We start from the raw sequence: 26,080 nt of genomic DNA on the forward strand, positions 1-26,080 counted from the left end.
CTGAGCAGCAGAAAAGTTTCTCATCTGTCAATCAGCATAAGAGCTCAGCAGAGTGTTCACCTCCAAATTGTCACCTTGAATGAACACCTCAAATATAAATTCTCATGTAAATCAAAAAAAAAAAAAAAAAAGAAGCCTGGCGACTCTATCTAAAATAATTTTAATGACATAACTACCACGCAAATTCACTTCATCATAAGTGACTCTGTTGAAGAGGAAGCAATCATTGCCTCCTGTCTGTTTAACCTTCAATGCAGATATGAATATTACCCTTTTGTCATGTGTTATCTTTCCATGCTTCTGTAATGTCTTTCTATGTTCTTATTTAGTGACTTTTTATTTTCCAGCGTGGATCACACAGATGCTCCAATTTCTCATTTGCAGTGTTTACTTTTTATCCAGTCAAAGCTCTTTAGGACATAATGAATGCCGATGGAGTTCACCTGCAGTTTTTGTTTGCTTCTGCAAGTATGACCTTGGGTCTTGGTTAGGGAGGCTTGTCTAAACACATCTGCATGTGTGTTTGCGTGTGCCCTGGCATGTTTGTGTGTGAGTGTGTGCGTGAGGACAGGGCCATCAGTCACCTCCGTAACCTTGTGCCAGAGACATTGACGAGTTAGTGAGGCCTGTGAATCACGCATAGTCCATGGGCTGATGGGAAACAGCAGCTGCCTTGTCCTGACAGCTTAGAATGTAAATAAATGAATACATATTTTGCTGTGGTAGCGAGATGAAGGTTGTAGAACTAAATGTGCAGATTTTTGTGAGCGATACAATACTTTAACCTTTCGACGTGTATGATCACACCGGTGTGATCAGTCTTGGCTGGTCCCTGAAGCATACGATTACACCGGTGTGATTGGAACTTTCAGTGCGTCACATCACGTTACGTTTGGGGAAGTCGTGGCCTAATGGTTAGAGGGTTGGACTCCCAATCGAAGGGTTGTGAGTTCTAGTCTCTGGCCGGACGGAATTGTGGGTTGGGGGAGTGCATGTACAGTTCTCTCTCCACCTTCAATACCACGACTTAGGTGCCCTTGAGCAAGGCATCGAACCCCCAACTGCTCCCCGGGCGCCGCAGCATAAATGGCTGCCCACTGCTCCGGGTGTGTGCTCACAGTGTGTGTGTTTGTGTTCACTGCTCTGTGTGTGTGCATTTCGGATGGGTTAAATGCAGAGCACAAATTCTGAGTATGGGTCACCATACTTGGCTGAATGTCACTTCACTCACTCACTCACTCAACAACTGCTAAATTTAAATCCACTTTCGCGCTTTGACTGGCGCAGAGCCAGATCGGACGCGCTGGACACTTGTTATATCACACATATTCAGTATTTTCAACCATTTAATGCTTATTTAAAGTTTCAGACATTTAAATACACGTGAGTACTAGCAAAAACATACATTTACATTTTGTAAAATATATGATGATGTCTGTTAAAATGGCAATAATGATCCTTACAAATATAATCTGACGACATTTTTGTACATGTAAATGTTATACTGTCTGAAGCCACTCCATTCTTGAATGGTGTCCCCCAGGGATCTGTCCTGGGTCCTCTTCTGTTTTTACTGTACATTACCCCTCTTGGAAATATTTAGAAACATTTGAACAATATGTCATACCATTTTTATGCTGATGACATACAATTGTATTGCTCGTTTAATGATTCTGAGTTCCACAAACTAACCAATTTATTGAATAGTATATCTTGTGTTAAATCGTGGCTTGTTAGAAACTGCCTCCAATTAAACTCGAAAAAGACTGAAAGCCTGATTATAGCCCCAGACAACAAAATTCCACTAATTGTGCAACACCTTGGTTCTCTGAGCTCCACTGTCCAGTCAAGCATCAGAAATCTAGGTGTCTGGTTTGACCAATCGTTGTCTTTAGACTGCCACTCGAGACTTCTGGTCAGAAATAGTTTTTATCACCTAAGAAATATTGCAAAATTGAGGATGATTTTAACAGACTCTGATCTTGAGATGGTTATTCGTGCTTTTATTTCTTCACGTTTAGATTATTGTTAACTCACTTTTTACTTTTCTTAACAAATCTGCTCTAAATCATCTACAAATAGTACAAAATGCTGCTGCAAGGCTTTTAACAGGATCTGGCAGACAGGCTCACATCAACCCTATTTTGTCCTCCCTACACTGGCTACCTATCAATTTTTGCATTGATTTTAAAATATTAGTTTAACTTTTAGAGCTTTAAATGGGCAGGCCCCACAATATATCACTGACTTGCTATGCACATACTCCCCAGGTAGTTCCCTTCAATCAGCAGGCCAAAGTCTTTTAATTGTCCCAAAGACTCGTTATAAAAACAGGGGAGATCTGTCCTTTGAGGCTGTAGCCCCCAGACTGTGGAATGCCTTGCATTTGTTCCTCTGTGTGGCTGACTCTGGCAACTCAAGACACTGTTATTTAAACAAGCTTTTAGTTGACTGGGCTTAAGTTTAATTTGGACTTTTTATTTGTTTTAATTTTATTTGAATATTAATGTGGTTGTACATTGTAAAGCACTTTGTGATTGTATCTGTGAAAAGCGCTCTATAAATAAACTTTACCTACTTACTTACTTAAATGTTTTTATTGATATCATATACAGATTGTGTAGGTACCTAAAGTTTACTCTGCTCTTCTCCTAGTTTTCCACAGAATTTTATGTGTTTTCGGGTGGAGATGATGAATTTGAGTGTTGTAAATCCCACAGCTCGGATTCAGCGCGAAATAACATGGCGGCGCCCATCACCCATTATAGATCAAATAACACAGGCATTACAAAAGTTTTTAAACTACCAAATATATTTACTGAAATATTTTCAGAATCAGAATATCATATTTTTCATAATATAGTGAGCTTGAAAATTTAATTTAGGCCTTATCATGGGCTAATTGTCATTTTTGGGTGAACTATTCCTTTAAAATAGTAGGTTCTCAACTATCGTGACCCAGACAAAGCTTCACATACCAATCATGTTTCCTCAACACACTGCACCTTAATAGTCTACTGGAGTGGATGGTTTTCCACCATAGTCTGACAGCTTGTCAGCAAAGGTTTGATGGACATGTTTCTCTGACTGTTCACCATACACACAACACACAGACAGATGGCTGGTGGAGCCATGTCCTCACCTCTCACCTCACTGACATGCTCCATCATGTCTTCTGTCTGTCCATTGTGAGGCTGATATCCTGTTAAATACCTGGCCTGGGACCCTTCACCCAAGAAAGACCATTCGTAATCTGACTTTCTTCATTTCAATGCCAGACTTCTTTTGACAGGTAGCACATGAATGAATACATTTGAGCTTTCTCTTTGTCGATGCTGGACAGGATCCAGAAATTACTTTCTAATGCTTGATAGTGGGGTTAAGAGTAGCACTGCCCACTCACTGAATAGATTAAGGTATAAACAGAAACAAAACACAATAAAAATTGCTAGTAAATTATTATCCAATGTCCAATAAACAATCAAATGTTTCCCAAATGCAAAAAAAGATCATAATGCTTTCATAAAGTGTCCGAGCAGGACCCAGAATGCTGGTTTAGAGGCGTTAGTGAACATTAATCTTGACACATGTATCTCCCATTGACTGTTTTATGGGGCTCTATGGGTCATGCAGAGAATCCAGTGCACAGATTCACACACATTAATGTTTGTATGAGCTTGTAAAAGACTCTGTTAGACTTCAACAATAGGAATAGGAGAGCATCAAATATATCAGTAAATGTGACTCAACAAACTCCGGTATTGCACATTGGAGACTCACACAATAAAGGCAAGGCCTTTTCAAATTTTTTTTTTTTTTTGAGAAACTTCTAAAGGTTCTTTCAAACGAGCCACATTTGTTGAAATACAGTCCCGCGACTATTTTGTCATAATCTAATACGAGCCCTATAGTAAAATATGTTTAAAATTGACCTTAAAACACAGAAGCAGCTGCATGCTGAAACATGACTTCTAATAGGAGCAATTTGTCTCTAACTATACACAGAATGTCTCCTGGACAATGAACTGGCCTTTAAATCAGCTTTATAGCACAGACAAATGGCTTAGATAAGCCAGATACGCTGCTTTTATGTGACAATTCCTGAACAAACCAGAACTGCAGCTTCAGTTCCAAGATCTGGTAATGAACGCTCACAACAGATGTTTAATAGTCTTTCTTGCTGCGGTTCTGGAAAACCTAAACACACACACTGTATGCAATCAAAGCCCAAGAAGGAGGCTACAAATGTCTTCCCCCTTTTTTTTGAAGGGGGGGGGGTGTTCTTAAATAATTATTTTTTTATTAATATGTTTAATTAATAAGCTGTCAAGCGCAAGGTTGGGGGTTCGATTCGCCGTGAACACATGATAGGTAAAAATTACTGCACTGTAAGTCGCTTTGGATAAAAGTGTCTGCTAAATGCATACATTTAATTTTTCATTATATATATATATATATATATATATATATATATATATATATATATATATATATATATATATATATATAAACTGTATATATATTTTTTACACACAATATTTATTGTATAGTTAACAGTTAATGGTAACATAATATTAATTACTAACCTAGAATTTATTAATTTATTTATAGAACAGTAGCAGTCTTCTGTTTGTATTTTCACACCAGAAAGGAAAGCTTTTACACCTTCCCGGTCTAGTACATGATAATGTTTGTTGATGCTACAGTTAGTAAATCCACTTCACCAGATAATTACTTTTCAACAGTGATTCTACAGAGCTACATCAAAAATGTTCAAAGGCAAAATGATGGCTTCTCACTTGTTTCTCTGACACATAAGGTCTATACCTAGCACCACTCAGGGTATGGGATTAGTACAATTGTTATGAAATTAATACTGGTATTCAGCATTAAATAAAAGTTATCATGACTTGCAAAAAATATTAAGCAGCACAACCATGTTTAACACTGATAATAACAATAACAATAACAATAACAATAACAATAACAATAATAATAATAATAATAATAATAATAATAATAATAATAATAATAATAATGATCAAATAATATTTGATCAAATAAATGTTGCATCGGTGAGCATAAGAGATTTGTTTAAAACCATTTACAGCTCTCTATATATAAGCTCTGTAAAACCCTGTGGGTGTCAAGACTCCGACAAGTTAAAAACAGCACACTTAACCAATTCAGATTTTAGATTATGGAAATTGGTGTGATGTCCGAGTTGTCTCCTTTAAACCACAAGCCTAAGCAACACATGGTTTCCAATGTATTCCCACAAAATAATTTGTCCCAAAAAGGTAGCCAAGCATTCTGCGAGAATAACGTTTTCCCATTCAAATCCAATAACAAAAACAATAAGCTGCTTTAAATGTCCTGCGATGATTCCCTGGCTGAAGTGCTTATCTTTAAGACTTTGAGCTCCCCCTGATCAACTTATTATCCCCAGACCCAAGAGTCATTACAGCTGCCTGCAGTCTCAGCCACTACTGATGGTTCCTGTCCTATTCCACGTTCAACCAAAATTGGATTTTGATTGCTTTTCACAGGATATTTTTAATTAAAGGCGAAAGAGAATAGCATGTGAGATCAAGCAATACGTCATGGTTTAATTCCCAGAGAGAGTTATCAGAGAGAGAGCAAGGCCATTTAATGGCTTCCTTACAAATATTGCCAATTAAAACAAGGGACATTTTTCAATCAGAATGAATAGCTATGACCCATAGAAGGGACTTAGGCCAAAATGGAAAACGTTAAAGCTTTGCATTATAGTAAAAAAAAGTGAATGTGTCAGAGTGAATGTATTGACACATACTGTATTTAATCTGCCATAATAGCTCTGAAATATTCAATTTATCATATCATATCCTGCCTGGAGCTGTGAGCCTCACAAATGTGAACTAGTGAAATGCCACTTGGACTAACAGATTGAAGGCTTTGCGTTAAATGCCCGCTGGCTGGATTTGAGGGCCACTACTTGCATCTGTGCAGTGCAAAGAAATCTATTAATGTAACGGCAGCCATATGCGATATGTACTCCTACTTCTTCGTGTGTGTGAATACCTCAGTAATGAAGGCCTTTGCTGTGGCGGGGCTCATGAACAGCACAGCACGCCTCAGTGTGTCCCTGTAGCGATGCAGCTCTTCCACCCTCATGGTGCGGAACATTCCAGTGATCATCATGTTAATATTGGATTCCACCTTCTGGAGAGACACGTCCATCCCCTGCTGAGACGTCTGGTCTAGGAAGTTCTCTATGCCCCGGATATCTGAACAGCAACAGACAATATAATTCAGACTACATCCATTTTTTTATGAAATCTGTCACAATCGGTGACGCACATATATTTTCTTAAAGGCGCAGGACAAACTTTTTTGTGATCGTCTTGGATTTATACACACATCTACACAGATTTTATTAACAAAGGCAGTTGTAGAAATGTAATAATAAGATATTATTTAATCTGCAGGTTAACAAAATAACAAAAAGTTGTGATCAGCGGGTCATGTGATCTCAACATGACTGCCCCCATGAGGGTGTCTGCTCCCTGTGAAATGAAACCACTTTTATTCGGCTGCTGATATTACAGAAGTCTTCATTTCAAGCAAGTATACATGATTTTAAACACACTAGTTCATAATTTTAGAGTCAGTAAGAGTTATACTTTTTTTTCAGCAAGGACACATTAAATTAATCAACTTTTTGCAATATTGATAATATATATGGTCAAATATTACAGTTTACTGTATTTTGATAAAATAAATGCAGCCTTTGTGGGCACAATATACTTATAAAAAAAATAAAAATAAAAAAACATATATTACACAAGGATAAGAAAGTATTTTTGAAAATGTATAAAAAAATACTGAATGCACCTTTAAAATGCAAGAGTTATAAACGTGTCCTACACAGTACAAAAAAGTACAAATGAATAAAAAGTTATTTATTATTTCTTTAGCATAATAAATGAATGCATAGCACAACCTTTGAAGCAAAAAACTTGTTAGCAAATGGTCATGTAGGACAGGACATTTCTCCACCAGCTCAACTGAACCTGAGCAGAAATGCTGAAAGGTTGTCTATCACTTGTTATACAATATACAGTAAATTAAGCGTTGTTTAAAGATGGATCATGTTCCATAACTGTTTTTGCTATGATAGAAGCAAAAGTGTGATGATTTAAGAGCCTATTAAATGTTCAAATGTAATGTAAAATGACTATAATTACCCATTTTATCTTAAAAAATTTAATTAAATTGAATTAGCAACAGTACTAAGTATCAGACTAAATATAAGCTCCCATATACCTGACAATATTAACCATTTTGTTTTCACCTTCGACATTACTGTGACAACCATGTAGCACAGGAACGCATTAGCATGTGTGCTAACAGCTCTCAGGAGTGGGCGGCAGCAATAACCTGTGTAGAACATTTATCACTGCGGTGTGACGAGGCAGAAGTGCTGTCTCAGGGCTACGCTAAATAAAAGATGTATTTCACAGAGGAAGAGTTGCTGCACACTCATCCCTCTGCGCAGGCGGCCTTTCCCTACATCAAATTATTTCCAGCGAAGCGGGGAGGCGTTGAGAACGCAGGATCAAAGCATCCCTGAAAGATGGGACTGGGGCGAGGGAAGTAGGGGAATTAAGGTGGGGGCTGTTGAAGGTGAGACTGACTGTGTGACAGAGATGTGAGCAAAAAAGAGACTTTCAAGAACAGCATCACATGAAAAATCATCTTTACTGTAGGTAGCCCTTCAGTCACAAATTCCCAGTCATGACTGGGAATTCCACCTCAAGCTAATAGCATTAGCTATCATTTTAATCTGGATTTTCCAACAGGGTATATACTTCTATTTTCCAAAATATGCTTGCTAAAACGTGACATCCTTTCAGAATTAATTGTCAGGCTACAGAACTTTATATTTCCTGATTGTAATATAGATATTAATATTTTATAAAATAGATATTTAGATATCTATTTCGAACCCTATATTAGGTGTTTTTTTGTTTTGCTTTTTAACTTCCATAAAAATTTGAGGAGGGAGCAAAACAATCCAATTCTGCTTAGGGCACCCATTTGGTCAGCAGCAGCCCTGGACCCCTGAGTTAGCCGCACTCAATCCACCATTTTAACCTTCACACTAGAGCATTTAAAAACAGGATTCATGTAAAAAAAAAAATGCATTCTTAAAGCTATAGAAGCTATTCGGTCAAAAGCAGTGAGTGATTTTCTGTTTTTATTTATCGTTTGGCTCGTATTAACAATGAAGACACCTGCTGTGACTTAATACACTGATTCAGTATATTCAGTAAGATTCAATTTCTTTCCCAGCAGTTTACCTACGCAGACATAACCGACTGTTTTTGTAGCGTGTTTTCAACAACCTTGTGTGTATTTGACAGTGTAAGCGCAATAAGACATGAAAGAGAACTTAGTTAGTAGTCACAAGCCGTGTGACAGATGCTTTTTGTGCATTTGCTTCATATAATATTTATGCATTACTTATCTGGACTATTCCTTTAACCAAAAACATAATAAATAGTTTGAGAAATGTTATATTATTTCCTCAGGACAGACATTAAAAAAACTGCGATTATCGCTGTATTAAAGGGGTCATATGATGCGATTTCAATTTTTCCTTTCACTTTGGCGTGTTACAAGCTCTTGGTGCATGAAGAAGATTTTTAAAGTTGCGAAAACTAAAGTCTCAAATCCAAAGAGATATTCTTTATCAAAATTAGGACTATGCCACATATCCCTAAAACGGCTCGTTCTAACATGTGCCCACATGTCTACGTCACGATGTGGAAATATTTGCGTAATGCCGCCCAAATGTTCACACAAAGAAAGTCTATGTGTGTGTGTGTGCACGCACGTGCATGTGTATGTGTGAGAGAGAGTGAGACACAGGGTCACAGAGTGGAGTAAGCTGTTTTAACCGTCCGTGGCTTGTGTACTGTAAACACATGAGCGTCATGAGCGTCATCACTATGTCTGTCACGTGACTCTGTCCTTTCGGGCTTGAACTGATGGTAAAACTAAGGACATTATTTACTGTCTTTACTTTTACTTTGAAAGATGAAGCTCGCGATTATGGAAAGGGGCATTACATTTCTGACGAATGCTTGTGGTGTTTGGCCAATCACAATGCACTGGATCAGTTGGCCAATCAGAGCAGACTGTGCTTGTCAGGAGAAGGGGCTTTGTAGAAGGCAACGCATTTGAGAGAGGTAGAGCATTGAGAATCTACAATAATGTACAGTAATTGAAAAAAATTCTGAAATTCTTTTGAACATTAAAGCACAAAATTATCTTTAAAAAAGCATCATATGACCCCTTTAATTAGCTTGTTTCTGGAAAAGTTACACCATTAAGAAAATAACTGAACTGCTATAACACTGCTGAAAAATCTTAGTGTCACTATTTTAAGTAAATTACCTCCCAACACTGCTGTAAAATTGTCTATTGAAGTACCATTTAACTGAAATCCACGGTTTTTAACTTTCAGGACACAAGAAAACTCGAATCAGAGTGGTTTAATTAGCAGGGTCATCACCACCTGCACCTCCACTGAAACTCTGTCATTCGATGCAACTAAAAAGGGAAGACGAGGACAACATCCACAGCACGCTGGAGGAGGGTCAAAAGCACCGGTGCTTCCATCTGTGCACTGGATCCAATTTAAAGCAAATCTACGGCTGCGGTTCTGCTGGAAATCTCTTACTGGGTTCCCCTGCTAGTGCGGAGGGCAGGGCTCCAGCAGACAGCAGCTTGTGTTTATAGCAGAGGACACATAGGGGGACCTGATATGATCCCTGTGCTGGAGTGGCATCTGGGTAGGAGCTGTTTACAGCAATGTTACACGGCTATGATACTGCGAAAGGGGTTGCGGAAGGCAATGGTGTGTTAATGCACACTGCTGTTTTTTTTTTTTGGGGGGGGGGGGCATTACAGAGCTCCCATTCAAAGATGAGGAACATGCTTGGCTTTATTATTTCTGTCTTATCAGGAAAGGTTATACTGTAGCAAGGGAGATTAATACATACAGACACAAAGCCCAGTGCTTACACACCAATGAGGCCCTTTAAATCTGTCAAAAAATGCACATAATAATAATCAGCATTACTGTCTCCATTATCATTGCAGACTCTGCCCTCACTTTCCCTGTCAGAGAATCTCAGTTTGAACTCTAAGCAGTACCAGCATATGCTACTGTGCTCAAGTTTAAACTATTAATCTTCACACAATACACTCTGATTAGTTGCTCTGCATCATCTTGAGGAAAATCCCAAACTACTCCTCTAAAGTCTTCAGTTTATTTATACTGTACCTCCATTTATCTAACAGAGAAATCAATGGCGCTGGGCTTGATTAGCGTATGTGCACCAAAGTCACTCAAAAGGTTAACATGAGTCAATACATGCCCGTTTCCAGTTCGGTCTACTGATTACTGGGAACTGGCACTATTTTGGCTAATGGAAGTTCTTTAAATCAGATTCCAGAGCTGTAGATGGATGCTCTGAGTAACACTGTTATATATGGCCTGGTAGAAACTGTGAGCAGAATCCAAAGGACCAGATCTGAGACCCGTAGCTGAGCACTGATTGACTGAGCTCTCACGCTGTGAATTTCCCACTAGCTGCATCCTCTCTACTGTGTTTAATGTTTCCGCTAGGCTTTACGACACTAGCAAGTGACAATGAGGGCTAAAAACAAATCTTCATGTCACAGTTCATCTTGCTGAGAGAGAAATGTGAGACAGATAGATAGAGGAATGTCCCAGATGAAAAGAACAGCTTAGACAAGCATACATTCCTATTTTGCTCCAAGATGGTTGTATACTGAAACATTTTATAATGAGTATATTCAAAGTTTTATGAAAACGATATTACTGGAAAATTTGTCATCAATAAGGAAAAGAGGAGATGTACAATTAAATATATTATTACTACAATGCAGAGGGTGACTGGTTATCACGAGAGAATAGTAGGGTCATTGGCCTAGATCATTATTAATTATCTCCACAAAAGAGGGACTCAGTTTCCTTTATCTTTTTTCATCCACTTGTCTGTTAAACATGAAATAATCTAATTTGGACTTGCTGCACATTAAATTAACCTTATCCTGGTCTGGCAAAGTGCTGGACAGGCTATTCTAATATTGTAAGTGCTACACCACGGCTATTCAAACTGAATTTATGGAAGGAGGGAATCGTAGTAAAGGTCATTGACTTCACCTTAAGCAGTGAGACAACACTGTATGTTGAACACGTCTCTATTAACTAGCTGCATAATCTTTTCAAAACAGGAATTTAAATTAGAATTTGACTTTTAGAAATTGTGCATGTCGAGAAACTGTATCACATTATATATATTAGGGCTGTGCAAAAAATCGAATGCGATTTCAGTAAAGACGCTCCTGTAATTAAAAGTATATCTCCAGCACGTGTGTTCAGATCATGGTTGCCAGGTTATCACAACAAATCCTGCCCAGTTGCTTCTCAAAACTAGTCCAAAACTAGCCCAATCGCGTTTCCAGGAGGTTTCCCGATAAAAAAAATTGGTTTCCGGGGTTAAAATATAAGTTTTATGGCATGGTTCCTTTGGTAAAATTCGCATTTTAGGGTCTAAATATCACGTTATCGCTTTGACCCGCGGACATAAAAACAACCACAAACTTGGCAACACTGGTTGGCATTTACTACACAGAGCCGTAATTCACTGACAATCTACACAAAATCGATTTTTAAAATCGGTGGCGATTCTTTGTCGATTTTGAAAGCGAGTTTGTGTAAGTTGTCGGTAGACTACGACTCTGTGTAGTAACTGCCGCTTCCCCTGAACCAGTGTTGCCAAGTCTGCGGTTGTTTTTCATGTCCACAGTTCGAAGCAACCCCAATACTAATAATGTGATATTTAGCCCCTAACATGCGAATTTTACCAAGACAACCATGCCAAAAAAAAAAAAAAAAAAAAAAAAAAAACTTATATTTTAACCCCGGGAAGCAATTTTTTATCTGGCAACCTCCTGGAATCGCTTTTAGTTTTGGACTTTTGAGAAGCAACTGGGAAGGATTTGTTGTGAAAACCTGGCAACCCTTATCTGAACACACGTGCTGGAGATATACTTCTAATTAAAGGAGCGTCTTTACTGATGAGATGTGCATGAAAATCGCATTCGATTTTTTGCACAGCCCTAATATATAAATATATATATAAAACAATTCCATTTTCTCTGAATCACTATCTTTTATTTTAGGAATTAACAATGGGTTTGATTTTCTCTCCATTGCACGTCTTTAGCTGCACTTTGCAAGTACGGAAACTTATTCTACTAACCCTAACCAAACAGTCTACAAATGCTCTAATGAGAGTTAGTTGACAAGTAGTTGCAGAGTTACTCACAGTTAGAATGTCTAAAGTGGACTATTAAAATAAAATATAACTTTTTATTTATTTTTTTAATATTAATTTTAATCTATGAAGATGCATTGATATTAATAATAATAATAATGATATACTGTATTCACACCACTGTTGATAAAAGCTTGGAGTTAGTATGATTGTATGTGACTGAAAGAAAATTCTTATGCTCACCAAGTTTGCATTTATGTAATCAAACATACAGTAAAACAGCAATATTTGTGAAATAATATTAGAATTAAAAATAACTTCTTTATTTATTTATTCCGGTGATGTCAAAACTGAATTCTCAGCAGCCATTACTCCAGTCTTCAGTGTCATCATGTTCCTTCAGAATCAAATGTAATATGCTAATTTGGTGAAAAATTTAAAACTTAATTTTAATTAAGCTTAATTTTGTGTGGAAACCTAAATACAATGTATTTTTCAGGATTCTTTGATGAATAGTGATAGTTAAAAATACTCAACTCAAAAATACTTAACCATTTCATGCATTCTTTCTGAATAAAAGTGTTATATATATTTTAGTATACATTTAGTGCCATAAACAAAAACAGTAACCTCAGACATTTGAACAGTCTTATATGTACTGCATATATTAAAAAATAAATAAAAATATTTCCCAAATTAATTAATGATGCATACAATTTTTGTGAAGTTGCAGTTAAAATCCACTTAGCTCGTAAAAAGTCTTCAATTTATTTAGAAATCTTGCCTAGAACAACTTCAGATATGGTAGAGGATATTTAACATAGAGAGGAAACCTCAGACAGCAAAATGATTATTTTTCTTTGTCTTTTTGGAGGCTTTTGCCAGCACCACTAGTTCCTGATAAATAGGATATACCAAGGAGACACAATCAGTTTACCAGTGAACTCTCTAATGTCCAAGTCATCTTAAAAAAGTCAAAGCAATTTAGGAGCACTTTGTTCTCTCTTAAAGATCTCTTGCTCAGTGGCCAGTGTCCGAGAAGTCTATCTTCCGAGTCACTGGTCAAGCTCTCCACACACTTAAGGCAGGGAGGAGGGGAAAGGATCTCTAAGGCTTCATTACTAGATAGCCGCCCAGGGTACATGATCCTCTGGACATGGCTGAAATCATATCCGTTTGTCTTCTGGGACAGGTACTTATTCATTCGCACCTTAACCTGCTGCAGCGGAGCGTGCCCTACAGAGGGATCATCAACTATGGAGTTCTATTCACACAAAACTACACTCTATTCCTCCATCTTATATTGTGCTCCCTTTCTCTCTTGAACCGGCTCACTAGCACATGCTCTGTTCCAAAATGTAGTAAACAACCCCACACCGGCAGGATTTTAAAGCATCATATGTGTTCTAGAAAGCAGACATTTTAATTATGCTGCCTGCTAAGCTACTTTATTTTAGCACTGCATGGCTGCTTCCAAAATCACATATACTCTCTAATCATGTACTTCTTTTAAAATTAGTAATAACTTTGCAACCATTAAAATAAGCAGCTTCTGTATAGTATGAATGTGTGAATGAATGTAATCCAGACGTACTACAATTGTCATGTCATTGTCACCTACCAGTGGTATTTGCGTCACTCCACTGCCTCATAACACATCCCGGAGCAGTGGGCAGCCATTTATGCTGCGGTGCCCGGGGAGCAGTTGGGGGTTCGATGCCATGCTCAAGGGCACCTAAGTCGTGGTATTGAAGGTGGAGAGAGAGCTGTTCATGCACTCCCCCCACCCACAATTCCGTCCGGCCCGAGACTAGAACCCACAACCCTTCGATTGGGAGTTCAACCCTCTAACCATTAGGCCACGAATTCCCCACAAAGACTTCCCCATTAAAAATAATGTTACAGACATCATAAAGTATTTGGTCACATCGGTCTCATTTTAAATCTATAAGTCAACTATAAGTCATACAGAGTTATGTTATTATCATCTTTTATATCGTTCACACTGTGCTCTTTTCATTCAATTAGGCTGGTGATACTTGGGGCAACTTTTTGAGCAATGTTGCTCGGATGTTTTCACATTGAGAATAGATAACAAATGTTTATCTGGATACTTTAGATCTGTCTCGGGCCCTGTGTTTCCTCCGGTTGCCCGTTGGCGGCAACATAGCTCAAAAACAAGTAAAAACCAGCCATATCTAGAAACATATTTAACTTTACCCAGTTTGCTTGGTCAGTGAAATGCATTGCAAGGCCAAGAGAAATGGCATGAAATGCAATGGGTAAAAGCTCAAAGGAAGAAAAAAATAATAATAATAACAGCTTCAGGCCTCTTGGATTTAACGTCTTGTGGGCAACAACCCAGTCGGCTATGTGGTTAATCTGTGAATGGCCAGATTATATTTTCCTCACTCACAGTCCATGCTCTTTTCTCTCAAACACATACAGACAAATTGCCTTAAACGCATAATGAGTAAAGGAAGCAATAATGCTGTATAATTTCCTCTCTGTGGTGGTAATAAGGGGCTGTTAATGTGGTGGTCACTGATTGGACACACTGTGAGAGAGCTCCTTACTGCCGCTTACTTCTGCCATCAGTACATCGAAACTACTCACCATAGTCAGTGTCATAGAAGATAATGAACTTCTGCCAGGTATACTCCATCACCACTTGGAAGATGACATCATTAAGGTAGACGGGAGGCCGGACGAAGAGGGTGTAGTCGTCTGGTTGGGCGTGACTGGTGGATGGGCAGCTAGATCGAGGAGTGCCAAAGGGCGCCCTCTGGATGAAGAGGTGTGGGATGTGCATTGCGTCAGCTAAAGACTGCAGAGACCCAGCAGACATACAGCCGATAGAGCTGACCAAGGCTAGGATACCTCTGTTCATCAACTCGCATGCTGTGGGCGACAGAGAGAGAGAGAGAGAGATGAGACAAGATTTATAATGACTTACTTAATCTTACATTCATCTGTTTTAGCTTTCAGAACTCCACAAAATGATAAATAATAGTTGACGCTATAACAAAATCATGACTGTATACATATTTATTTTAATAGCCTCTAACAATCTTTATAAAATGGTAAAGTAAGACTAGGGAAATTGAGAAACTTTATATTTATTTATTTATTTATATTGGTTTGATGGTTTTGAGGCCCATTCACACAGAGAGCAATAACTCTAAAGATAACTATATTAATGACCAAACCATGGAATAATAATGTTTTGTTAATTATAAGTACACACTGTAGTTGTCATTTATAACATTAACTGTTCAAGCTCTTTAAAGTCAAGTGAATTCTGATTGGCTCTTTATGTTTTTATTGTTCATCAGCTGGACAAAAACGTTTTAAAAGTGATTCGAACAATATTGTTCCTTTGTTTTGGCATTGTTGTGGTGTGGACTGCCCTGTTCACATGTGATTAGATGATTATTAAAACTTTATAGTTATCGATACAGTTATCATCCTTTGCATGAAAGGCCCTCTGGCTGGTTTCCAAGGCTGGTCAGGCTGGTCTGTTGGTTAGTTATCAGTTGTTGGTTGGTTTGACGGAAGACCAGCTGTCCTCCTAGCTAAACTGGATAAACACAAGATAGACTAGCTTAAATGGACAGTCCAGCCAAAAACTAAACAAAATCCTGTCATAATTTTGAGAAATGTCTGTGTATATGTATGTTTTGCCTATACCAAAACTGTACTTGCGCATACAATTCAATACATTTTCTAGCTCAAATTAATGACAGTCTGCACAAAAACAACAAAATTCTGTCTTTTTTTTTTTTTGTCTGTACAAAAAAAAGGCAATGGTAAACAAACCTTTCATTCATTAATTCATTCATCCATTTGTTCATGCATTCTTCAAAATATCTTCTTTGCTTTTCCAAAAAGTCATAAAGGTTTAAAACAACGTGGGTTAGTAAATGATGAAAGAATTTTCAAGTACCAAATTAAAACAGCTAAGACCTATTGTGACCTATCCCTATATACACTGTAAAAACTAATCTATAGAATTTACCCAATAAATGTGAGGTAACAATTTGCATCGACTTTGGTGGGGTAGATTTAATCCCATATATTGAGTATAAACTATCTGAAGTAAAAAGCTATTAAATGCTTGCATAAATTGGGTAACAATACCTCACATTTATGTATATATTCAACAGCTACTTACTCATTAAAATTAGGTAAAAAATATCTCAGCAAAAATACAATTTAGTTATTAAAAAGTTAAAAAGTCAGTTCAGCTCATAATTTATTCATGCCGCAATGCATGATGGGAGCAATGGATGAGTTTTTATTGGCTACAACATGCTTTTTTGATGGTCACCGTTGTTGTGATGCTCACTCTGATTCTTGATGTCTGTGTTTCTAAACATAATAATTATTTCTTTATGTGGAACTAGCTTTTAAAAACATGTCATATTATGCCAAAAAATGCTGACTTCCTACCCCCCCCCACCACTTAATTTATGTATACATTAAAGAAACCTGAACTGATGCATTCAGGTCTTTCCATAACAATTAGTTCAAACAACAATCAATAGCACACATGATTGTCTTTGGGCTGATTTGTCTGTAATCATTCTGTTAACACAGCCCCACAAAGTCTAAAGTAAACATCTGAAGGTTCAAGAACCCAACTAAAGGAAACATTGACCACTACAATGGTAACACACAAATTGTGATTTTCTAGTTTGGTGATTCTGCTTGTTAACATCGGATGTCTTCAATAATGGTCAATCATGACCCAATTAATTTCTTAATTATCTCATTAACTTCAACTCTGCTTCAGTGTTACTTTTAACAATGCTTCAGTGTTTATATGAGTCCACACTCAATCAAAAATGCGGGCTGACGCATGCGCAATTTAAAGCAAAAAAAAAAAACTCACGGTTTGGGGGTATATTTTACTGCATTTTTCTATGTGATGGTTCTTACTGTTGATGAATGGGTAGCATATGTAGAATTTACCCATTACTTTAGAATTTGTTGGCTGGCTGCAATAATCATGTACATTTTATATGGTTTCCACAGATTATATTTACAACTCTCCAAAATCACTTTTTTCAGTGTATGGTAAGAACATAGTTCTCTTGTTCTGCAAATAGATGGAATTCTACGACAACAATCAAGTTGGGGGCCTTTGTGGCCTAATGGTTAGAAAGTCACACTTGTAAGCCAAAGGTCGCAGATTTGAGTCTGGGTACCGGCAGGGTTTGTAGGTGGAGAAAGTGAATGACCAGCGCTCTCTTTCACCCTCAACACCATGGCTGCACACTGCTCTGTGTGTGTGTGTGTGTGTGTGTGTGTGTGTGCACACTTGGATGGCTTAAATGCAAAGCACGAATTCCGAGTATGGGACACGTCACTCACTCCCCATTTGTTCAGTCAAGTAACTATGTTGCTTTCCATCTTAGAGAAATATATATTTTATGGTTCAAGCCAAAGGTGGTGGTGATCAATATGTCTTTACCAAAGGCTTTAATTAGAACTGTGCAAATATGATTATTTTCCCTCCACTTAGAGCTCCATTAACAATTCAGAACTTTCAGACTCTCCCATCTGAATACCGTCAGACAAAAAAAAACATTCGGGAGTCTATCACACAGGCTAGGGTGTTTATAGAAAAACATGCGAGGAAACCAGCGCTCTCCAGTATAAACACACAGTTTTCACATTTTTATTTGATAAACATTCCATTCATAAGCACTTACTCATACATTGCATAAACAGATGCTCATCAGCACTGATGCAGCTTTAATAGCGCTGATTGGTTACAAAAAATTTTTTTGCAGCAAATATGCTTTAGTGCTTGACTATTCTGATTGAGCTGTTGCAATGATTTATATAATTGCACTCCACAACCTACTGCATAACTTGATTTTATAATGAAGCTCAAGTATATTTCCAAAGAAATGAAAGTCCCTCCCATGAATAACCTCACTCTTTTTGCCCTTGTTCTGTTTGTGGCTCCCGGATGTGCAGCAAAACTGATGTCAGACATGAACATTCATCTCACTAGACTCATTTTATTTAGCATAGCTGAAGTTAAAACGCAGTATGTTGAAGTGGGCCATGGAGCAATGTAATTTTGCCAACTCATGAAAAAATAAAAATAAAATAATAATAATAATAATAATAATAATAATAATAATAATAATAATAATAATAATAACATTAATAATAATAATAATAATAATAATACAAATTAAAGTGTCAACCAGGGGCAGAATGAAAGGAAGGGATACACAAACAATAGTGCTGAAAAATCAAACTGCAAGATGAAACGGACAATCGAGGCTAGTTGTAAAAACATGCCTCTACCTATTTTTATTTTTATTTTTTAAAAATTTTTAACTCAAAAACTGTTTTTGTGCATACAATTCAATACATTTTCTTGCTGAAATGAACACTAGTGGCAGTTAAGCGTATGAACAACTTTAATTACTTTTCACACAAATGCTTACGGGGCAGATTATTGATTAATAAAGACTTACTTTTGCACAGTTCTGTGTGCAATACAATGTTATGACCTCAATCACTTTTACCATAGTGTGTGATTTGTAAACTAATACATTCTGATGCATGTATCACATAGCCAGCTCCCTACTGTATGTGTGGAACATAGTAAACTGTAATAGTAAACTTGCTTGGTAACTCACCTGGTACAGCACTACATTTGCAGTGCAGAGGGCTTTCACAAATCCCGTGAAACACGTTATGACACTCGAAAGAGTTCAAAGACTTGTAAAAGCATCCTGAAATGTTATGGTTTTTATCTCACATTTGCTATGGTTAACAATTTTAGTTAGGTTTAGGGTATATGGTACATTACCTTCAAACACAAACCATTTAGAGCAACTCACCTGACATTTAATTTATGGACTGCTGCAATACGCATCACAACCAAAGTAATAACATTTTGCCAGGTTAAAGTTCATTTGTTTCTAATAAAACTAAATGCGCCTTTACCATAACTCAATGGACATTTCACTTTGAAATTGTCATAGAACATATAACAAACAACATTAGTTTTGCAGAAATGTTGCTAGCACTAGCATGTAGCACTAAAATGAGTTGGAAAAGGAGACTTTGTGCTTACTAGGCATCTGACTGTATGTCACTTCATATTGAAATCATTCTATAAATGAACTTTGTAAACAGATTCAGGGGATTTTGTTTCCCTCTCAAAATCTGGGACTCTTTCAGCGTTGTTGAGCTGAAGAGGTTTTTGATCCTTTGATGATGGGTATATTTGGTATCAAAGCAATCTTTGTGTAAATGTTGAATATTTAAAATGATTTTCATTTGGGAAAGCTTTTGCTCTGAAAAAAAAAAAAAAAAAAACTATTTAAATGGATAGTCCACTCAAAAATGAAAATCATTTGCTTAAGATCATTTACTTAACCTCATACAATTTAAATGTCAAACCTGAATGCATTTCATTCTTCTGCAGAATGCTGATAACCAAAAGTTTCAGTTCCAACTGACTTCCACTGTCATTTTGTCCACAGAATATAAGTCACTGGGAACAGAAACAGTTTAATGACCAACATTCTTCAAAGTTTCTTCTTTTATTTTCCACAGTGGAAAGAAATTCAGGTTTGGACTATAATTTTAAGACCTCAACAAAATACTAGCAACCCTTACGAATGAAAGTGATCATCCAATTAAAAAAAGAAAGACAGAAAGAGAAAAAGAAAGAAAGAGAAATAAACTTCTGTTTTAATTATGAGTTAAGAAAACATGATTCTTTAAAAACAAAAGGCACTACCAATCATGTTAAAAATACACCATAATGAAACCTTGACATTTGATCCCAAAAAACAGTGTGGAATTATAATGATTAACTTAACATATGCAACTTAATTGATTAAATGCACAAGTTTTAAGCTGAATAAGCCAAGCTCCAGTTAATAAGATCTTGTTTAATGATGTAGAGCGTTTTGCACTGCCCTCCGTTATGGATTGGACTGACTGAAAATGGAAAGACTGGATAATCCTTACTTATTAAAGCACTTCTGTGAATTAGTGCTATGATCTGTCAGTGATCCACATTCCTCTTAGGTCATAGCTAACTATGTTAGTGAAAAGCAGTGCTGATCAATCATTACAAATGAAGTATTGTAATTTAGCCATTTGTTTGATTACATATGATCCCATCAAGTCTTGACATGGCCTGTTAAGTCTCAATATTAAACCTTCAACTGAAGTTAAAACACAAGCATTCATATTTGCACTAATCAACACCAGGGACTGCACTGTGCATTACTGTGCAATCATGTTGCATTTAAATAAAAATAATGACTTAATTTTCTTTGAAAGTAGACAGAATTCCATATAAGAGCAATTACTTTATTCCCTCAGTCGTAGCATTAGGGAGCATGATTCATTTCAGAGAGAATTGCTTATCTACAGTATGTTGTATTAGTTAAAAAAGGGTAAAAACAATGTACTTAAAGAGTGTGTTTTTTATCACTGTGTTTTTTGAAGTTGACTCACTTAGGACGTTCACTGTTAATACATGTAATTTAGCATAAGCAAATCATGTTCAATATGTTTCTTCCCAACCTAATTGTGATTGTGCTTATTATAAAAAAGTGACAAACTTTTCTATTCCATTTCATTAAAAATAAAAAACAGACAAATACTGTTTACGGCTTTGACTTATCTCCTGAGGTACCCTTCACATACAACTGATGCACAAACTGTTTCCCTTTAACCATGACACTAAATTAAATTATTTAATTTAATCTTTGCATCTCTAATCAATCCATCTTCATTCAATCCACTTATACATATCAAAACAATTTGTTAACTTAATTAATTTGTTTTTAAAAATTTAGCTATTTCTAGTGCAATTTGAAATAAATGTTTTATTTTTAAAGAAATTAAAAATTGTATTAAGCAGTGATGCAATGAATTGCTCAAAAGGGATGGTAAAATGCATTTATAATATTATAAATGATTTTATTCAAATAAATGCTGTTCTTTTGAACTTTCTATTCATCAAATAATAAAGAAAAGAAAACAGTATTATGGTTTCCACACTATTAAGCAGCACATCTGTTTTCAACATTGATCATTAAAGAAACAATTTCGGAATGATCATGTGACACTGAAGACTAATAAATATAAATACTATATATACTAATAAAATTGTAAAAAAAAAAAAAAAATATATATATATATATATATATATATATATATATATATATATATATATATATATATATATATATATATACATACATACATACATACATACATACATGAAACCTATATCAAAGTGGTTAATCAGTTCTAGAATTATCATTTTATTTATTATTTGCCCATATTCAGATTTTATAAACAAGCAAATTAAATTGAATCATTTAAGTTTAAACTCAAATTTCCGAATCAATCAGACAAATTCATAAAAAAGAAAAATAAAAACATACCATATGATTCATATGTGCATTAGTCATCAATGATCTTTCTTTCTGGAACTCACATGTTGTTATGTGTTCCCAATGACATAGGGATGTGTAAGTCTTAGCAAGTCCAGAGTGCAACACACAAATCCCATCTGAGAGACGTCGCCGCAAGCACAGAGCGTTTCTGCACTGACTCCTGACAGATCAACATGAGCGAAACCTAATGTAAATCTCAGCTGCTGCTGTCATGTTTGCACTCCTTTTTTCTCACAACACGCTCACCTCATCCCTCTGCTCATACCTGTGGGTGTATTTGTTCACTTCTATTTTGAATAAATAGACCTTTTCGGATTTATAAATACATGCAAAAGCAGGAGAGATAAAGCTGAAGACAGAAACACAGAAAAAAAAAAAAAATCAAGACACAAATGTTTTGAGAGATCTGGCTTAGTGCTTAGCTTGTGGCCTCTCACATCCATCTATTTCAGGAGTCCTTAGCGTTTCTCGTCACCACTTAGACATACACACAAATACACAAAGACACAGAGACCCTTCTCTCCCCTGAAAATCTAACACTGTTGAGCACTACAGATATACTTGTTCCAGGAGAGTACTGGCTTTTCTTTTTATATTGAAGGCTTTTGTTGATGTCATTTCTATGAGGAAGACAAACCCCCCTCCCCACTTCCCACCCCAAGCATAGCCTTTCCACTGAAAGATGTTTTTATTCCTGTCAGTGGAAGGAAATGGGCAAAATACTAGCTTGGAGCAAACAGATATCTTTAGATTTGTCTTTAGCTCATAGTAGAATTAATTAGATACTTATCAGTTGTTTAATTAGAGATACAATTGCTGGACATTGTTCTCTAATTACCCAGAGAAAGTGAATGAGCCATTCTGGAGAGGAATGAGCATTTGTTAGCATTATCTCCCCCATGGTGTAATATTGTGTCATTTACATTTTTTGAATTTCAGCAAGTTACACAATTAACGAGAACAGAAAACTGAACAAAAACAGAAGTGAATGCCAATAACCATCTCTGCTACAACCTCAGCATGCTTTCTGCGTGGCAGATGTTTGTCAGCGCGCTCCACAGGAGCTGTTTAGAAATGTGTGATGCAGTAAGGGAAAACAAGTCAAACAGTCCCAGGTGGGAGAGTCTCCAAATGTCAGGATGTAAGTGCTTGATGAAGGGACGGTCTCATGGCATTGACGGGATCTGTTTCTGTATGCCTGTTTGTGTGATGAAGACGCGTGCGCAAGCGTGCCAGCTGGTTGCAACGAGAGGATCAAATCAATGCAAAGCTGCAGGCACACCTGCACACTAAAATATAGGTACGAGAACAGCCACCGCAGCCACAGAAAAAGTCAAGAAGGGACAGAGTGAAAAAAAAGAGCTGAGGTAAAACTAGTCTGAATACCCAAATCCCTGCGGTTAAACAGAGTGGGTTCCTATTTTGAAAGAGTGTTCTTGTGTGTGCGTCCTGCTGAAAATAACAGAATGAGATGGGATAGGCTTGCCTAGTTGGGTGTTCAGCTGGTTTCCCAAACTGACAAGTGGCAAAAACCAGCAAACCAGAACAGCAAATGAGATTTGGCTGGTTTAGATGGGTTCTTATTCATTTTTGTGAGCATGTCTCATCACTGACTATGGGCTGGATTCACGAAACATTCCTAAGAATAATTTCTTCTTAGCTGCCGTTTTCTTCATATTTTTGTAAATTAAAAAAAAAGCTAAGAATATTTTGTATTCCCAAAAATTCATCAGAATATTCATATCTTTTTTATTAAGATTGTTCTTAAGACAAAACCTACGAAGAATTCTAATTCTTGAAAACAATCTTCTTAAAAATCATCGTAAATAACTTCTTAAGTTTAGGACAACCCCAGACTTGTCTTAAATCCCAAACAATAATAATTATTTGATGAATTTATTGGGTTATTTCAAATTAATTGTTATATTTAAGCATTACAACAACAGCTACATATAATACATAGGAGGACTGGGGATGGAGATGACTGTTAATGTAAACATGATCGCTCATGATTAGCCTGTGTATGAAGCTGCTTTTTGCTGACTTCAAAACTCTTTAAAAACTCTAAAAGGGGTCATATAGGGAGCTTTAATTGGACACCGTTAATTTAAGCTATAAATACATAATCTTTGGCAGTATTCAGCGCATATGAATGCGCAGGACACATTTGCTGTAGAAGCGCGGACTCAAATACCGGAAGCGTTCACTCAGATGAAAGCGCAAAACACGGCACAAAAATGAATGAAACATATCGCTGCAGCTTGAGACAGGCTATTTTAAAAGTAACTGTTCACAAACAGGCTGCATTAAAAACATGAAGCTGAGCACCAGCCAAAGTCGCAACGAAAATATACACTCTAAGGTGCGTGATTATTATGATTATTAGGGTAATCTACCTCAAGCGCAAGTAGTTTAGCAGAGTTTAGCAGTGCGTCAAATATTCATTCAGATAATGGCTGTTATTTTCTTCTTAAGAAAAAAATTAAGATGTTCTTAAGAATAAATTTGAGAACTTAAGATTTTTTTAAGAATTGCACCATTTTTATGAACTTTGTGGAATTTATCTTAAGAAATGTCTTAATTTATTTCTTAAGAAGATTTTTGTGAATCCGGCCCCAGATCTGCAAACTTTCCCCTGTAATTGAAGCACTAAAGGAGTCATTCATCATGAGTGATTCTCCCCATGCTAACACGGATATAATCAACCTGTGACTCATTAGAAATCTCCTCGGCATCCATCTCCCTCTCCTCCTTCTTTCATCTAATTCCATTCATCTTCTTTAGCTCTCGCTCTCTCTTTCCCCTGCAAGTCTCCATACTTACCTGCCTCTTCTTATCTCCTCTAAGGGCTGGTCTCGCAACAAAGCCCCTTTGCGGCGATTGAACGAGAGATATAAAACAAGGTAAGGGGAGAAATCTAAATTAAAGCAAAACACCAGATGCCACAGATCTGGTCCCTAACATCTTTATGAGAAGAAAACATGCAAATCGCTCCTCCTTTGGGGTTCATCAAATAGGCAGTTGACATGATGCAGTTTTACTGTATATTCATAGAAAAGGCCATCATTTTCTCATAGGTTTTTATCATTATTTTGGACAGCAGAGAATTTTGTCTATGAAAATGAAACTTTCCAGTTGCATGGGACAGAAGTCCTAGATAGATAGATAGATAGATAGATAGATAGATAGATAGATAGATAGATAGATAGATAGATAGATAGATAGATAGATAGATAGATAGATAGATAGATAGATAGATAGATAGATAGATACAGACTATATTAATAACTTTTCCATTCTAAAGGACAGTTCTGGATCAGTGGATATTCAGAAATTAGTCTTTTTTTTAAGTATTGGTACAAAATAAATTTTTTTATTAAATACATGCTGCATTCCATCTAAAACTATATTAGAATAGATTTACTATTTATTCATAATTGTAATGCAAGCATTTCTTATAACCTCATATTAATTGAGGGCACTGCAGATTAATTAAAATGCAATAGTAAAGGCAAATAGATGATTAAAACAGTGAAATAAAAAAAGAAATGTAACTTTCATTACACAGGGTGTTGAGATATTATTTAGTAATTACACATCCTCTTTTTCTCGGACATGTCATGGCTAAGATTTTCGAATTGCCTAGAATGTCTGGGTTTTGGCTTTAGTTTCCTATTGTTTTCATACTTAAGGTAATGAATGAAAACTGGTTTGACCGACAGCATGCAGGCATAATCCACCAATTGTGGTGTACGATCTGCGGAGAATGGTCTAAGTAAAAGATTGGAAATAATATAATTCAATAATAATAATAATAATAATAATAATAATAATAATAAATACTTAAAAGCCTTGTTCATGATAGAAACAAGTGGACTTCTCATTCAGTGTGATGACTTACCCGTTTTTGAATTAGATAGCAAAACTCTCTTACTTATTTTGACTGAGGTCATGAAATGTTTCATTATTCTTATGCTTATACTGTTGGTATTTAATTCCAGCAGCTGGTATGGAAGAGTAAGTGTAGAAAGATAATTTATGGGTCCAAAAGACTATGACTTTGACCAGAATGAGGTTATGAGAAGTGCACCTTTGCTGAAGAAGAGAGAAAAGGTGCGCTTTGAACAGATTTGGCTGAGGGCAAAATTCGTACAAGAAAAAAAAAAAACTCTCTTCAAACAGAGCAGTGGTTCCAAGGGACATATTTGCTCACTGATTTTAAACATTGAAAGGGCAGAACATTGTGTGTGTGTGTCTAAGTGCGCT

The 26,080-nt window shown here is 36.4% G+C and overlaps 1 protein-coding gene across 4 annotated transcripts in view; it reads right to left on the reverse strand.

The window, feature by feature from the left end:
- LOC128018548 (glutamate receptor ionotropic, delta-2) overlaps positions 1–26,080 on the reverse strand; it is a 356,061-nt gene that overhangs the window by 123,025 nt on the left and 206,956 nt on the right. For all 4 annotated transcript variants that reach the window (XR_008184907.1, XR_008184906.1, XM_052604127.1 and 1 more), the window contains exons 3-4: positions 14,976–15,260; positions 6,064–6,269 (exon numbers count right to left, since the gene is read on the reverse strand). Coding sequence is in view for 2 of the 4 variants with exons in the window: in XM_052604127.1 (XP_052460087.1) it covers positions 6,064–6,269; positions 14,976–15,260 (491 nt within the window). In the remaining 2 variants the exon portion in view is untranslated. The remainder of the gene's footprint in view (positions 1–6,063; positions 6,270–14,975; positions 15,261–26,080) is intronic.

This window comes from Carassius gibelio, chromosome A8 (assembly GCF_023724105.1).
Source record: "Carassius gibelio isolate Cgi1373 ecotype wild population from Czech Republic chromosome A8, carGib1.2-hapl.c, whole genome shotgun sequence".
Taxonomy (NCBI): domain Eukaryota; kingdom Metazoa; phylum Chordata; class Actinopteri; order Cypriniformes; family Cyprinidae; genus Carassius; species Carassius gibelio.